Below are 18,276 nucleotides of genomic sequence, written 5' to 3' on the forward strand. Positions count from 1 at the left end.
TTGAACCAAAGCAAAAGTTGAGACTATGAAGGTACTCCTCCCCCAACAAATACATCATATAAGTGATGATATATTATTTGCTAATGCCTGACTTGGGGATGGGAAGATGGGAGGAGTCTTGGCAGGAGATTGTTGGTGGGGGAGCCAAGTAACTGCTTGGTGAACATCAATTTTCTCTAGGGCTCAAAACCTTTAAAGACAGAGGATCAAAAGAAATAGCTGGCACATTTGAACAAGTTTTCCTTTTCCTTTTCCATCCTTTTTCCATTCCTTTCTAGCACAATTCTAAGCATTCTTTTAAACTGTGCTTAATGATTGCTCTTAATTCCAATTTTAAAATTAAAAAAAAGTCATTACTTTTGTTTGCGCAGATGTGGACTGCTGGCCAGTGACAAGTGCAGGACTGTTTGCAAATCCTTCAGGCTACCATTAGCAGATGATCTTCTACGTGCTTTACTGGCTGCGTAAGTCATACTTCCAATGTAATAATTAATATGAATAAGAGTTAAGGAATTTTTTTTCTTCTTCTGAAAGCCACATTCCTTTTCTGGTAATGTACCAGAGGCTGTTTCAGGACCATCTCTTTTCTTTCTATCTGTCCATCAACCTCTTCTTCCTCTCTGTTGCCTATTGGGATCAGGACACAGGGCTAAACTACTTGATTGGAGAATATTTTTTTAAACACAAAAAAAAGGCCCAGAACCACATAACATTTGATTGATCTTAATATAAATGCTTCAGGCAACATGTCTGAGATGTGATGCTGAAGTAATTCCATTGTAAACTACTAATTTTTATTTGGAAGTAATTTCAATGAGAGATGGACTTTGAAAAGAGGAATGACTGCCTGTGCTAGCAAGCCATAGGGTTCCTAGGGTTCTTGCTCCTGTCCTCCAGTTATGAGAATCCTACCTTGTCTTAATCTATTCAAGCAGGAAACATCTAAATCTTCTTGTCAAAGATAAGTCACTTCAGCACCACTCTAAGGAAAAAAAAGTTTAAAAATGTGAAAATAGCAGGAATGGAAATTTCATTTTCTTGCTAAAATATATATCCAAATGTTCAGCCTCTCTAAACAACAATAGATGATTATTTGGAGAATGGGAGAAAAAGAAATATTAAGGGAAAGCAACAGTCCACACTTACAGAAAGGTTTCCAAGCAAACACATTAAAACTGGTCCCATGATTCTCAGGAACTTATTATTTATGTTTTATTGAAACCAGCAAGGCAATCAATGTTTAAGACAAAATGGTGAGGCTACCATTTATATCTTCTTCTGTCCCAGATCTGTGGGAGAGTCTTTGCACTCTTGCAGGGTTCAGTTCGTTCTTTTAAATCAGAGATTGATAGGGAAGATGAAGAATCTACTATATGTCTAGAGAAGATTTCAAATGATGCAAATTTCTTTCCAAATCTGAGAGATAGTCACAGACAGTTTATAAAATAGTAGCAAAATATACAAAACCCTTTTTTCTTTAAGTGGGAATGGAATTACTGATCATGTCATGTGTTAGGAATAACATAGGTTACCTAACGTAGTTTGGGTAAAATAATATATATAAACTATGATAGTGAATTTAAGTGTGTGTCACTTTAACTGTAAAGCATGTAATTTGGGGTGCAGCTGTAAATCGCCATAAGAGGGAGCAGAGAACTTGATTGATTGCTGGCTTACTGGATTGCTTGCTGACGATGATGGATTGATGGTTTGATAACTGCGTGTTCTCTGCTGTTGCTGAAGGAAGAAAAGGAGGTTTAACTTCTTCATATCTCTAACTGCAAAGAGATATATTACAGGACTGATATTTGTAAGTTTACTGACCTCTTTTTCGACACTGGACTTTGCAACTGATTAATCCCCGGACGGACTGTGACTAAGTGTATGATATATGGACTGTTTGACTATGCTATAAATCTTACTGGAATAAACTATTTAACTAGCACATTGTATCTGTTTTACTGAGTGTAAGCTACAAAAACGTTTATCTCACATATTTGCCTGCCTGCCTGACTGCCGTGCAGGTTCTGCTAGGGTGTATATCCCTAACACTGGTTATGGGCCCAGCTGCACAGTCAGACTAACCAGGATATAACAGGCTTATATAAAGTGAGAGTTTGTGTAGTTACACAATACTGTAAACAGACAGCTGTGTTTTATTAATTATAGTTTAATATCCAGAAAAAGATGGCACAAGTCAATTTACAAAGTTTGTCTCTAATATCCAAACTGGATGGAACAAACTATGTTTCATGGTCTATGAAATGCAGCCTACTTCTACGCAGAGAAGGTTTGTGGAGTATAATTCAAAACCCACCAGAGGTAGATGCATGGGATCCGGAAGATGAGGATGATGCCCAGAAAATACAAGAATATAAACTGAAGAATGAGCAAGCTCTCTGTATAATAGGACTGACTCTCTGTGACCAGCAGCTTGTCCATATTCGTGGAGAAGAAACAGCTGCGAAATGTTGGGAGAATTTAAAGAAGATTTATGTTCGAGACAGTGTAGGAGCACATATAAATCTTACACGGAAACTGTTCAGAACACATCTTCAAAAGAATGGAGACATGTTGACTCATATAAACACAATGAAGAGAATTTTTCAGGAACTGCATGAAAAAGAACTTATCTTCACAGAACTCCATCAGGTTTATATAATTTTGTCTTCGTTAGATGAGAGCTATGACGACTATGTAACTTCACTGGAAGTACTGCCAAAAGATAACCTCACATTAACTGACATTACTGGCAGATTAATTGAAGAAGCCAAGAGAGGGCTTGAAAGGGATCAACTCAGAAGGGAACAACCAAAAAAAGAAGATAAAGAATCTACGACAGCCTATACAATTAGAAAATGTTTTAATTGTGGAGGAAAAGGACATTTGGCTAGATTCTGCAAGAAAGAAAAACGCAACAATGCCAGCCAGAATGCTAAAAGGCATCAAAAGGATGAAAAATGCTTAGAGTTAGCCATGTATAGCAACGAAACTGTGAATAATAATTTATGGGTTGTAGATAGTGGAGCATCGCACTGCATAACGAAAGATAAGAAAAGATTTGTTAAGATGTCCACGAGTTCACAGCAGATATCGTTAGCTAATGGCTGGAAAATAAAAGCAAAAGGTGAAGGTATTGCACATTGTTTTTGCATAAAAGAAAATGTAAGAATGTTATATGTACCACAACTTAAGTTTAATTTGCTTTCGGTTAGAATTTTGGTTAAACTAGGTTATGTAGTTACCTTTAAAGGAGAAAACTGCATAATAGAAAAAGAAGGTAAAAAAGTGACTGCAACTTTAAAAGGTGAATTGTATGTGTTAAATGATAATTCATTAGAGGTAGCTAACACAGTTTATAATAATGTTAAACCTCATGATGAATGCATACATTTGTTACACAGACGTTTAGGGCATATAAATTTTAAAATGCTCAAACAAACGGTTGAACTGTCTGAAGGTATAAAACTAAAGCCTTGCAGTAAGTATTTGCACTGCAATGCTTGCAGTCAAGAAAAAAGCAAGGTAATACCAGCAAATAGAATAAATGGATTTAAAACAAAGGAACCTCTAGAGGTCGTATTTGCTGATATTATAGGTCCTAAAAAACCAAGTGTGGGAGGTGCTCGTTATATATTAAGTATAATGGATCATTATTCTAGATATGGTTTCTGTTATTTAATGAAGAGTAAAACGGAAACATATCAGAATTTCTTTAATTGGTTGAAGTTTGCAGAAAGAAAAACTAAAAGGAAACTAGTAACTCTTGTAACTGATAATGGTACGGAATTTATAAACAATATATTCCAAAATAGACTGAAGATGGCAGGTGTTGAACATAAAAAGTCTGCACCATATAGGCCACAACATAATTCCTTTATAGAAAGACGAGGCCAAACAATACAGGCAATGGCTCGTACTATGTTGTCGGATTCAGGATTACCTGAAACTTTGTGGGGAGAAGCAATAATGTGTGGTAATCATATATTGAATAATGTTGTTAACTCAACAACAGGTGAATTACCATTCACACGGCATGGTAGAAAACCTGACCTAAGCTACATGCACACATTTGGAGCACCAGCATGGGTGCATATTCCTACACAACTGAGACACAAGGGTCAGCATAGGGCTAAAAAGTTATTCGTTGTAGGTTATGAATCTAATAACAAATCATACAGATTCTGGGAAAAAGGTACACCTAGAGTTTACTGTAGTGCTAGTGCAAAATTCCTTGAACATGTAGGATGGGAAAAACTGGAACAAGATTCAAGTAAGGAAGTAATTATAGAAACCTACAAAAGACCAAAATCACATATCAGTAATAAGAAGAGTACAATTAAAGAGGAAGTACAGGAAGAGCACATAGGACCAGAAGAGGAAGAAATAGATGAACAGGAAGAAATAGATAACCAGGAACAGGTAGTACATGAAAGTCCACCTGTAAGCCCTGTAATACCTAGACGGTCAACACGTGAAACCAGACCACCTGATAGGTATCAGGCAAGTGTAGTTTGCCAAGTTAGTAAAGTTCCAACTACTGTTGAAGAACTTAGAATGTATCCAGAAAAGGAACAAGAAAATTGGCAAAGAGCAATGGAGAAAGAATTAAATTCATTAAAACAAATGGAAGTATATGAAAATGTTAAATTACCTCCAGGAGAAAAGTCCATTGGCTGTAAATGGATATTTAAATTAAAAACAGGTAAAAATGGGACTGTTACCCATAAGGCTAGGTTGGTAGCTCAAGGATTTAATCAAACTGCATGTGATTATGATGAAGTATTTGCACCTAGTCTAAAAGCAACAACCTTGAGAGCAGCTTTAGTGTGGGCAGCTAAGAAGAATTATATTATAAATCACTTAGATGTAGAAACTGCCTATCTGCTTGCACCATTGCAGCACACTATATACCTAAAGAAACCTGTAGGAATTAAGGATGATAAAACTAATAATGACTGTTGGAAGCTGAAAAAGAGTCTCTATGGATTAAAACAATCTGGTTACGAATGGAACCAATATATTGTTAAGGAGTTAAACAATATAGGGTTTAAAGCAGGTTTAGCTGATCCATGTGTATTTAAGAGAGAGAAAAATGGAATAGTGTCATTATTGTTGTTTACAGATGATATTGCTTTAATTACAAAAACTAATAATGAAGCTACTGAAATAATATCATTATTAGGTAAGAGGATAAAATTAAAGCAATTAGGAGAGATAAAACAGTATCTAGGATTGACAATAAATAAAACCAAAAGTGGCTATAAGATATCTCAAGAGGATAAGATTTATCAATTACTAAAAACATACAAGATGGAACTTTGTAAGCCGGCTAAAACTCCAATGAGTCAGGAATTTGGCCACACTGAAGCTCAAAGTCCAAAATTCGATAAGACTATTTATCAATCACTAATTGGTAGTTTATCGTATATTAGTAATTGGTCAAGGCCAGATATTGCTTATGGCGTTAATCAATTGGCAAGATTCAACGCTGAACCCACTGAACAACACTGGCAAGCGACAAAGCGTATATTAAGATATCTTAAAAGGACAATGCACTATGCATTGTATTTGGAGCCAAAAGATGATCTGATTTTAAGTGCATATGCTGATGCAAGTTTTGCAACAGACATAAACACTAGGAAATCAACTTCAGGTACGGCTATACTTTTAGGAAAAGCACTGATTGGTTGGAGGTCAATTAGACAGCAACACATAAGTATGTCCACAATGGAAGCAGAATTTTCATGTCTATCTTTATTATGTACTGATTTAATTCTGTATAAACAGTTGTTATTGGATATGGGGATAACTGTTAATGATTCCATTGTAGTTTATGAGGACAATCAAGCAGCCATACGGTTGGCTACAAATATTGCTGTAAAAACGAGATCTAAGCATACAGATCTTAGATATCTGAATGTAAGACAATCTGTAAAAAATGGTTTAATAAGATTGGAATATTGTATGACTGAAGAAAATATTGCCGATCAATTTACAAAAGCCCAAGGTTCAGTCAAACATAAAGAAAGTTGTGACAACTACGGTTTAAGGATGTAAATAGATATATATATTATTATATTACCCAAAAGGGGAGAATGTTAGGAATAACATAGGTTACCTAACGTAGTTTGGGTAAAATAATATATATAAACTATGATAGTGAATTTAAGTGTGTGTCACTTTAACTGTAAAGCATGTAATTTTGGGTGCGGCTGTAAATCGCCATAAGAGGGAGCAAGAGAACTTGATTGATTGCTGGCTTACTGGATTGCTTGCTGACGATGATGGATTGATGGTTTGATAACTGCGTGTTCTCTGCTGTTGCTGAAGGAAGAAAAGGAAGTTTAACTTCTTCATATCTCTAACTGCAAAGAGATATATTACAGGACTGATATTTGTAAGTTTACTGACCTCTTTTTCGACACTGGACTTTGCAACTGATTAATCCCCGGACGGACTGAACTAAGTGTATGATATATGGACTGTTTGACTACGCTATAAATCTTACTGGAATAAACTATTTAACTAGCACATTGTATCTGTTTTACTGTGTAAGCTACAAAAACGTTTATCTCACATATTTGCCTGCCTGACTGACTGCCGTGCAGGTTCTGCTAGGGTGTATATCCCTAACATCATCCCTTTAACTAAAACCCCTTTTAATTCTGAGAAAAACTATTAACAGATTAACAGAGTTGGAAGCAACCTTGTAGGTCATCTAGTCCAACCCCTCGCCCAAGCAGGAGACCCTACACCATTTCTGACAAATGGCAGTCCAATCTCTTCTTGAAAGTGTCAAGTGATGAAGGTCCCACAACTTCCAAAGGCAAACTGTTCCATTGGTTGATTGTTCTCACTGTCAGAAAATTTCTCCTTATTTCTAGGTTGAATTCCTTGTCTGGGCTACTGGTGCTTTAGAAAATAGCTTGACCCCTTCCTCTCTGTGGCAGCCCCTCAAATATTGGAACACTGCTATCATGTCTCCCCTGGTCCTTCTCTTCACTAGACTAGCCATGTCCAGTTCCTGTAACTGTTCTTCGTCTCCAGTCCCCTAATCATCCTGGTTGCTCTTCTCTGCAGTTTTTCTAGAGTCTCAACATCTTTTTTTATAGTATGGTGACCAAAACTGGCTGCAGTACTCTAGGTGTGGTCTTACTAAGGCTTTATAGAGTGGTATTAGTACCTCACGATCTTAAGTGTATCCCTCTGTTAATGCACTTTAGGATTGCATTGGCTTTTTTGGCTGCTGTTGCACACTGCTGGCTCATATTTAACTAGTTGTCCACTAAGACTCCAAGATCCCTCTCACAGTTACTGCTATTAAGCCTGATTTCACCCAGTCTATATGTGTATTTTTGGTTTTTCTTGCCTAAGTGTAGGACTTTACTTTTCTCTACATTGAATTTCATTTTGTTAGATAGGGCCCAGTGTTCAAGTCTGTCAAGATACATCTGGATCTTGAGCCTATCTTCTAGGGTGTTAGCTATTCCTGCCAGCTTAGTATCATTTGCAAATTTGGTAAGTTCCCCTTCTAGTCCCTCGTCTAAGTCAGTTATCAAGATATTGAAGAGTACTGGGCCTAAGATGGAACCTTGTGGCACCCCACTGTTTATTTTCCTCCATGTAGACTACTATTAAAGACTACTCGTTGAGTATGGTTTGTCAGCCAGTTACGAATCCATCTAGTGGTGATGCTATCTATCCCACTTTTTTCTAGCTTACCAAGAAGTAGGTTGTCTACTTTGTCAAATGCCTTGTTGGAGTCTAAGTATATTATGTCCACAGTATTTCGCTCGTTTACTAATTTAGTCACTATGTTGAAGAATGAAATAAGATTGGAATGTTAAATCTATTCAGCTTGGATGAAATGGCAATCTGCAAGCAATTCTTCCCTTTGTATTGTTTATATTCTAATGTTGTTTCTCCCCAGAGATTCTTTTGCATATTAATGCTATTTTCATTTTGACTACAGCCTTGTTATATCTCTGCTTAATATTTTTATTATTCAGACGAGTCATCTGTGTATATTGCACTTTAATATGTTAGCAATGTTGAAACAAATGAGAATATTGTTTAGAAAAATGTGCTATTAATACAGCTGCTTCAGAAGAAAATAAACAATGTAAAAACAGCTTGAATGAAAAAGAGGCCTCATTATTGAACTTGGGCTATTTAGGCTGAAATTAGTGCAAGTATTAAAGCTATATATCTTTCATCACCTATTATTTTGAGCATACTATGCAGTGGGGGATATTCAACTCTTCAAGGCAACCCAATTTGGGTTACAATACCCAAGTTGGGTATTCATTCAGAACACCAAAGTGCTGTGATGCATGAGATAACTGTTGGCTTGTTACATCAGAAATCTCCCTTGTACACTGTGTGCACAATTATTAGGCAAGTGAGTATTTTGGCCGTATCATCATTTTTACACATATTTTTCACCTCCAACCTGTATAAACTTGAATGCTTAGTGGATATAAGCATATCAGGTGATGTGTATTTATGTAATGAGGGAGAGTGTGGCCTAAAGAGATCAACACTCTATATCAAGGTATGCATAATTATTAGGCAGCTTCATTTCCTCAGGCAAAATGGGCCAAAAAAGAGATGTAACTGACTCTGAAAAATCAAGAATTGTAAAAAGTCTTTCAGAGGGATGAAGCACTCTTGAAATTGCTAAGATATTGGGTGTGATCACAGAACCATCAAACGTTTTGATGCAAATAGTCAACAAGGTCGCAAGAAATGTGTTGAGAAAAAAAGACACAAATTAACCGCCAAAGATTTAAGAAGAATCAAACGTGAAGCTACCAGGAACCCATTTCCTCCAGTGCTCTCATATTCCAGAACTGCAACCTACCTGGAGTGCTCAGAAGTACAAGGTGTTCAATGCTCAAAGACATGGCCAAGGTAAGAAAGGCTGAAACCCAACCACCACTGAACAAGACATATAATTTGAAATGGCAAGACTAGGCCAAGAAATGTCTGAAGTCAGATTTTTCAAAGGTGTTATGGACTGATGAGATGAAAGTGACTTTTGACGGACCAGATGGATCTGATCTGTGGCTGGATCAGTAATGGGCATAGAGCTCTACTTTGACTCAGACGCCAGCAAGGTGGGTACTGGTATGGGCTGGTATTATTAAAGATGAACTAGTTGGACCTTTTTGGGTTGAAGATGGACTCAAAATTAACTCCCAAATCTACTGCCAGTTTTTAGAAGACACTTTCTTCAAGCCAGTAGTACAGAAAACAGTCTGCATCTTTCAAGAAGACTATGATGTTCCTGCAGGACAATGCTCCATCGCATGCATCGAAGTACTCCGCTGCGTGGCTAGCCAGTAAAGGCCTTAAAGATGAAAGAATAATGGCATGGCCCCCTTCCTCACCTGACCTAAATCCTTTTGAGAACTTATGGGCCCTTCTTAAATGGGAGATGTACAGTGAAGGAAAACAGTACATCTCTCTGAACAGTGTCTGGGAGGCTATGGTTGCTGCTGCACAAAGAGTTGATCTGCTGCTGAATGGAAGACTTACGGCCTTATTGAAAAGAAGGGTGGCAATATTGGTCAATGGTTGATTTGTTTTTGAAATGTCATAAATGTTTATTTGTAGATTTTGAGTTGTTTGTGTATTATCCTCACTTTAACAGATGCAAATAAATAACTGAGATGGGCAAATTTTCATTTTTCATTTAGTTGCATAATAATTCTACATACTAATAGTTGCCCAACTATTGTGCACACATAGATATTCTCCCAAGAAAGCCAAAACCTCATTTTTACTTTCTTAAATATTCAGGTTTGAGGTTTATTAACATTTTGGATTGACCGAGAGCACTGTAGTTATTCAATAATAAAATTAATCCTCCAAATACAACTTGCCTAATTATTGTGCACACAGTGTAGAACCATGGATGACAAAACACTAAGTTTAGCCCAAGAGAATGCTTTTTTATACAAGATGGAGAAAATATTAGTAAAATAGCTATAGCACTTTTTAAACTATCTCTTAGTAAAGTAGATTGGTAAAGGATTAACGAAGTGGCTAAGTGTTAGAACAGTGAGGAGTCCTATTGTATGTAAATCCATGTTGGGAAATTGCAGCTTTATTTCTAAAGTATCTCTCAAATCACAGCATCATCAGGAATTATGTTAGACGCCATAATAATTCAAATCTGAGCCCATACATTTCTTATAGAAGAAGAAAGTTTTTTAGCTAGGACTTAACCTTAACTGGATTCGAGATTCATTTCTAAAGATTAATTTAAGCCAGTACTTTAATTGGAAAAACTTTATAGGAGCCTCCACAGGGGATTTATGTGCACAGTTAATATACATCAGGGGAGTTCTTATGAGTTCTAGTTCAGGTTCTTAGTTTCATTCCAAGCATAGGATTCTGTTTCATGAAAGGCAAGACTCAGTTCTGAATATAGGATGACACTTTGAATATAAAGATTAATTGAGTTTTTTATTTATCGAGTTTTATTTCTTCATTAGGAAATAATCTTTATCTGAAATGTCTAATGAGTACTAAAATGCTAGTGAAAAAATTGGTTCCTTCATAAAATAAAATAATTTCAGGGACTTCACCAGAGTGGCAAATGGATAATTTTTGCAATTTTCTGCATATTCATCACTTACAATACCTGGTCATGAGCATTAAAAAGAGGAAAATAAACCACTTTAGTCTCTCTACTGAATGGTTAGAAAGTTAGAACAGCTGAAATCCTGGAATGAAAAATTATCTCTGTTCTCTAAATCAGTAATAAAAGAATTGTATCCAAGGAGAATTATGTTAAATGTATTGAATATTTAATATGAGTCCTTTGTATAGATAATATAGAGGAATACAACATAACTTTTTGTCTCTCTCTGTGTGTGTGTTATGTGTATATATGTGTATACACACATACATACACACATATGCATGCTTATATACATATATCAGTATATGTGTATGTATAAAAATCTATTCTATTCTATCTATCTATCTATCTATCTATCTATCTATCTATCTATCTATCTATCTATCTAGATCCTGAATGAATTCCACAATGTTACAATTTTACAATTACAATTACAAAATCCATGTTTAATTTGTTATATAAAAGCTAAACTTTCTCTGAATTAAATATTATACATGTGTTAACCTGAAAATAATCCACAAATTTCATATTGTGAAATATAAAATGGGCCACAGGAATGTATTACATCTGAAACAAAACCAATAATTCAGTTGCCATGGTTATTTGATAACAATTAAGGAAGAGTGCCTACAGAGTTTCCCACAATCTTATAGCATATTTATTGGAATCTTTTTTAAAAATTTGATCCAACAACTTGAAAATTGGAGTATGTTCCCAGTTATTTCCTGAATTATACAATAGCACTTTTACAGCAGTGGAATGAATATGCGCTGTTTGTTCAGATGTTGAGTGTAAAATAACTTTTTTTTAACAGAGAAAGTCCATCTCTCTGTGCTGCAGTTGTTATTTTATCTAACACTATAACAACATTTATTTCTTTAGCTTTAGGCTTATTACTCTTACTTTTTTTCCTTTTTTTTTTCCTGAGCCAAACAAATACTGAAAACGCAAAAAGCTAAAAATCTATTAATTAAATTGCAGATTGTTAATATAATGTAGCAATCCCAATATTTCTCTATAGGAGAATCTTTACTGAAATAATACATGTTATTTCAAAGCACACATGTAAAATTGGTTTAATACCGGTTGAATTTTATTGAATGTATTTGCTATTTAAACAAAGGTTTGGGAATTATTGTCCTTTCAGATTTAATCTTTTAAAATATGGTCATTTATTGGCTCAGTATTTCTGTATGATAAGTAGTTGTTTTTCACAAATGGGAAGAATAAATGTAATAATGTAAAACATGTTCATGGCAGTTGACCAGATTTCCCATCAGCAAACAAAATCAGGAATATTACTTGAGTTAATCTGTTTTTGTTCAAAGGCCACTAACCATAATTTACTTCATTTTGATTTTGTTGGCATTTCATTATCTGTTCTTGTAATACATAAGTAAAAGGAGAATTCTACCATAAAAATAAATTTCTGTCCACTCCTTGTGGTCAAATTATTTGAAGAAACACTCCATGAATGTGCACCTGCAAAGTAAACTCTGCCACAAACTCTGCCTTTAAGCTTTTACATAAAATACTCTGACTCTTGGAATTTAGTTTCTGAATTCTAAAAAAGCCTCTTAAGTATCATTGCCTCATTGACAGACCAGTCCTCTCTTGTGACAGCTACGCTTTGAGGGCTAGAGGCCTATGTCAAGATGGTGCTTTGCTAGTTAAATCGGGAATAACAAATTATCTAAGAAATAATAAAAGAAAAACAAGAGGGCTCTGTAAGCAAGCCTGTCTTAAAATAGGGAGTTGCTTTCACTTATGTACATATATAATGAATATTTGTTTGCTTATAAGACATGTGAACACAGGCTAAAACCATGAGTCTCTTTTTCTCCTTACATTTCTTCTTTTTCATGAGTTCCAGCTATACTCCAAAGATACTTGAATTATTCATTATATCAAAATAAACAACAGGTTAAACCAAATGATAGAGGGAGAGCTAAATAATGAATATATGCACACAATCTGTATTTAGGTGTGAAGATTGCAAAGAACATGTAAATTATAAGAAGTTGGTTGATGGGCTGAACTGGAGAGAGCATCCAATTCCAGCTTTCCAAACCATCCTGATGCCGTTACAGGTAAAGTAAAATATGTATCCATAACTTTCCAAAAATATAAATCATAATAGTTCAAGTTCTCAAACAAGAGTACAGAATGGTTTGGCTTTACTGCCCAAACATTGCTACTATTTACAAGGAATTTCAGTTTTAATTTTGCACTAGACAACTTGTAACCCTTTGGGTCATCATTTGAGAGATATTTCCTTACCAGATTCCTCAGTACCTTCAAAAATGGCAGAGCTTCTAATGTATTTGAAAGAATACTTAAAACTTCAAGGAGATATTCAGAGATATATGCCTGGAAAGTACCCCTGTTGAACTGTATAGCACTGTCAGACACCAGGAGTTGATCATAGGAAACATTTTATGACATTTGGTATTGTATCATAAAATGCTTTATGATAATTTTTATGTCAAAAATGTTTCATAAAATTTGTAAAATTTCAGTTGCACGTATGTCATGGATTTAGGACAAATTCTATACATCAGCTCATTTGGGTACCTTGGTGGATAATGTTTTCCCTATGATGCACCATTTCACCCAATTAAAGTTTACAGGCATGAGAGTTTTAGTAGCATATAGATTTTAAAACTTATTTATTTTGGCTTCATTACAGTATCTTTCTCTCTGTGTTGGACTGTTAATTAGCTCTATGCAATATTAATGTTTATGGCCTCTACTTGTATACCTAGTTAATTTATACTTTCATAGGCCCTCCATTTTAAAGGTAATAATCCTATATAGTGAGGATCATGCCCACATAAAGTAGCTTCTCTTTCCATATCTCTGTTGATTTTAAGTTGCTGATTTTAAGTTGCTAGCAGGCTTAATCAGTGTGTGAACCAGGCAAGATTAACTTAAGTTGATTAAGAAAACATATGTTAGGTTGATGAAGAGGTACCCAGCAGATTGCTTTGTTCCAAAAACTATGTTGTAATTTTGGATGTGAAGCTCTATCTATGATTACTTCAATCTGTTCAAACCAGGTCACTAGAATGCAAACCAAAACATGTCTAAATATTAAGTGAGAATGCAGCCTACAAGATCTTATTTAAAATTTCTTATATCTGCTACCATAATATCATGGCAGTGCATCACATTACATAAAGATATAAATAAATAATTATTCAAGTATTAAAAATCACCTTCTACTTGATGAGATATTAATGAGTGTCAGATTTAAGCAGAAATGAAGTGGCCTAGATTAACAAAAGATATGAAACCGATAACTGCAGATTAGGAATCTTTAATTTGCATAACGTTAGTACATTTTCAATCTCAAATTCAGTTTACATATTAATTTCTTTTTAAAGTCAGTATGAACATCCGTATAAACTTTCATGCTCAGCAGCCAGGCTATCAGCATCCTGACAACTGCTTGGCCTTGCTACGGCAGCTCAAGAAATCCCTTTCTAGGAAGGAGAAAGAATCAAGGAAAATATTACAGTTAATAGACGATCAAGGCCAAATGTGCTATGGTAATAAGGAGAAGAAGGCAATTATCCGAGATTTTTATGGACAACTATATAAACAAGAGGATATTGATGAGGAAAAAATTAAACAGTATTTACAAAATGCTAACCTACCTAAGATACCTAAAGAGACTGAAAAAATGTTAGAAAGTACTATAACAATGATGGAATTAAACGAAGCACTTAACAGACAGAATAATGGAAAAGCACCAGGTCCAGATGGGCTTCAGGCAGAATTTTATAAAACACTACAAGAATCATTGAGCATTTCATTGCTAGAAGTCATGAATGAAGTTATGTCAAATAAGAAGATACCTAAAACATGGTCAGAAGCTTACATTACACTTATTCCAAAAGAAGGGGCCGATCCATCACAAATCAAGAACTATAGACCTATTTCTTTATTGAATGCAGATTATAAAATTTTTGCTTCAATTTTGGAAGAAAGGCTTAAAAATATTTAAATAATTTTATTCATCCTGATCAGAATGGATTTCTCCCAAAGAGACAAATCAAAGACAATATGAGAGTAATTCTGGACACTTTGGAATATTATGAGGCGCATCCTGAAAAACAAATGGCTTTGATATTTCTAGATGCCCAAAAGGCATTTGACAATGTGAACTGGAGATTTATGTTACTACTACTGGAACAGATGGGTTTTGCCAGAAAATTTATTCAAGCAATAGAAGCTATATACTATAAGCAAACGGCAAAAGTAATGATAGAGGGAGAACTTACAGACTCTATTAACATAAGAAAAGGCACAAGACAAGGATGCCCATTATCACCTTTGCTATTTGTATTGACTTTGGAAGTGTTGAATAGAAATATTAGAGAGGACCAAAATATAAAAGGAATGAAAATCAAAAAAGAGGAATTTAAACTACAAGCCTTTGCGGATGATTTGGTTTTCATTCTGGAAGATCCTCTAGAGACAGCTTTAAAACTATTGGAAAAGATAGAGACGTACGGTGAGATGGCTGGTTTGAAAATAAATAAAGATAAAACAAAGATTCTGACAAAGAACATGTTATTAAGACAAAGAGAACTGGAAGACCTACTGAAAATTCAAGTCACGAATAAGGTTAAGTATTTGGGGATATATTTGACGTCAAGATGTACTACATTGAAAGAGAATAACTATATTAAACTCAAACAGCAGATAGCACTTGATCTGAAGAAATGGGAAAATCTACAACTGTCATTAATAGGCAGAATTTCAACAATCAAGATGAATATTTTACCCAGAATTTTATATTTGTTCCAAACAATACCAATTAAGCTTGGCAAAGATTATTTTGAAGACTTAAATAAAATTGTGTTGAAGTATATATGGCAAGGCAAGAAAGCGAGAATAAAATTAAAACTTTTACAAGATGCTAGAACTAGAGGAGGATTTGGCCTTCCTAATTGGGAGTTGTACTATCAAGCTGCAAATTTGATGTGGGCCAAAGAATGGATAACATTAAGAAAGACTAGATTGTAGACACTAGAAGGACATGATTTATTACTGGGCTGGCATGCTTTTCTGTGGTATAAGGGAACTAAATCGCAGGGCTATTTTTAGAAGGCAATTATATACGGGAGTCTTTATGGTTAAACTGGGAGAAAATTAAGAGACAATGTTATTTGAAAATCCCAGTTTGGTTATCAACTATTGAAGCTTTTTCTTATCCTATAACATACAAGAAGGAACAAACAGTTAGATATGGGGAAATATTGGATGAAAAGGGTGAACTTAAAATGATGCAAAATCTAGAAGAACAAGGTATAAAGATGAATTGGTTTTCATATGCGCAAATACATTCAAGGTATGTTAAAAATTCTAAAACAGAGGGATTCTATGATAAATTGACTGATTTAGATAAGATTTTGACAGGTACTGATGAAAAAGTGATTAAAAAATTATATGGTTATTTACTAGAAATTAAACCAGAGGAAGAACAAGTTAAAGAAACTATGATTGTTTGGGGGAAGAATTTTGGATATGGGATTGATTTAGAGAAATGGCATTGTGGTCTCAAAATTATAAAATGACAATGTCAACAGCATATAAAGAAAATCTGTATAAGATGTTTTACAGGTGGCATTTCCCCCCGACAAGAATAGCAAGAATGTTCAAGAATAAATCTGAAAAATGTTGGAAATGCCATCAGATACCTGGCTCATATTACCATATGTGGTGGACTTGTGAGGACGCTAGAAAATATTGGACTAAAATTCGCATATGGTTGGAAAAAATGACAAAGAAACATATAGATTTAAAACCAGAGATTTTTTATTGGGAATCTTACCTGATACATACAATAAACATTTGAAATATTTGATTGTAAATGTATTAACAGCAGCTAGGATTGTATTTGCTAAAAATTGGAAGAGTGAGAAAATACCATCACAGGAAGAAATTATTAAGAAAATATTGGAATGTGCTGAAATGAGTAGATTGACATACGAAATTAGAGAACAAGAAGATAGACAATTCTATGAAATTTGGGACCTTTTCTATCAATGGCTAGATAATAAAATATAATAGAATATTTAGAATTTTAGGAAATAATGAATACATATTTCTTTTTTTTTTTCTTTGATACTATTTTTATAAAATTTTATTAAGATAGACTTGGTATGAAAATCCAATGATTTGCTATAAAATGGATTAAGTAAACTATAGTTATCTCGTTAAAGTATGAATTAATAAAATTATAGTTAAATGATTGTTTAATAATGATATCAGGCTATATAATTGTTGATTGACAATATGAGCTATTATGTAATATAACTACAATGGAGACTATGAAATGGATGCACAAAAAAAGTGGTAAACCAACCGATACACTGTCTGTAAACTTATGAAGGAAAGGATGATGTTTTTACGTTTTATGTGTTTTTGTTTGTTGTTAAAATTAATAAAACTGTTTTCAAAAAAAAAAAAAGAAATCCCTTTCTAGGATCCCACGTGGCTGCTGGCCTGCTTCTCCTTACTCGTCGCCATAATGGAGCAAGAGGTTGAGCAACATGTGAGGTTCTGGATGGGGTTGCTGGAGCTGCTGCAAGACGAAGTAGTTATCAGGATGTTGATGGCTTGGTTGCGGGGCTCTCAGATAAGCCGGTGGAGGGCATGGGGGGGCAGTTCCAACCCCCCCACCTTGTTTCATCCTCCATCCCCCACCGCCTCGCTTTGTGGCCACCGCACCAGTGTGTTGCTCAGCCTCCTGCTCCATTATGGCAGCGAGCAAGGAGAAGAAGTGGTGAAGAATGAAGTGAGGCGGTGGGGGGGCAGAGGATGAAGCAAGGCAGTGGGTGCAAAGCTGCCTTACCCGCCCCGCACTGGGTTACCTGAGGGCCCTTCAGCCAGGCCACCTGTGTCAAACCCTCAGCCCTCCAAACCTCCCAGGGCAGCCATATCCCTTCACTAACCTGCTTTCCAGCTCCGTTCGCTGCTGCAACGTGCAGGGCAACAAAAGTAGTCTAGGTACATGGTAAAAAAAATAGTTCAGACTTTCCAACTTCTCACCAAAAAAAATAAGATCTCGCGAAGTTGGAAGGGCTGAACTATTTTTTTTTTTACCGTGTGTCCACAGACTACTTTTGTTGCCCTGCATGTGGCAGTGGAGAACTGGGTCTATGTGCACATGCCCCCCCGGTTTCTTTGCGCACATACGTACACTGGGATGGCATGGGCCGAAGAGACGCGGCCAACCCCTTACAGTTTCCAGGATGACTGCACGGGTTGCATCTGTCCTCATCACAGGCCGCATCTGACCTCATTGCAGGCCAGATCCGGCCCGCAGGCCTTGACTTTGACACCCCCGATTTAAAGTGTAGAAATCTATTCACTTGCCCCTTAATATTTTCATTTTATTTAATTATCACATTTAGAAACTGCACAGAGGAACTATGCAAGGAGGAAATAAAAACCATACTGTTTCCAGATTAAACATTGTATCACCCAGTTATTTAATAATTTGTATTCTACTTTAAAATAGAACATACATAATGTGTCTTCCTTATTAGTATTTCTCCAGGGAATTCTATCTGATTGTCTTCTGTTCTCATTTTAATTTTTCTTGGATG

At 35.3% G+C, this 18,276-nt stretch overlaps 1 protein-coding gene across 1 annotated transcript in view; it reads left to right on the top strand.

The window, feature by feature from the left end:
• EFHC2 (EF-hand domain containing 2) overlaps window positions 1-18,276 on the top strand; it is a 59,786-nt gene that overhangs the window by 39,879 nt on the left and 1,631 nt on the right. The window contains exons 13-14 of the mRNA XM_087967570.1: window positions 372-464; window positions 12,639-12,744. Coding sequence (XP_087823696.1) covers window positions 372-464; window positions 12,639-12,744 — 199 coding nt within the window. The remainder of the gene's footprint in view (window positions 1-371; window positions 465-12,638; window positions 12,745-18,276) is intronic.

Source organism: Notechis scutatus, chromosome 5 (assembly GCF_049901735.1).
Source record: "Notechis scutatus isolate UNSWTSFEM ecotype Mainland chromosome 5, rNotScu1.2, whole genome shotgun sequence".
Lineage (NCBI taxonomy): Eukaryota > Metazoa > Chordata > Lepidosauria > Squamata > Elapidae > Notechis > Notechis scutatus.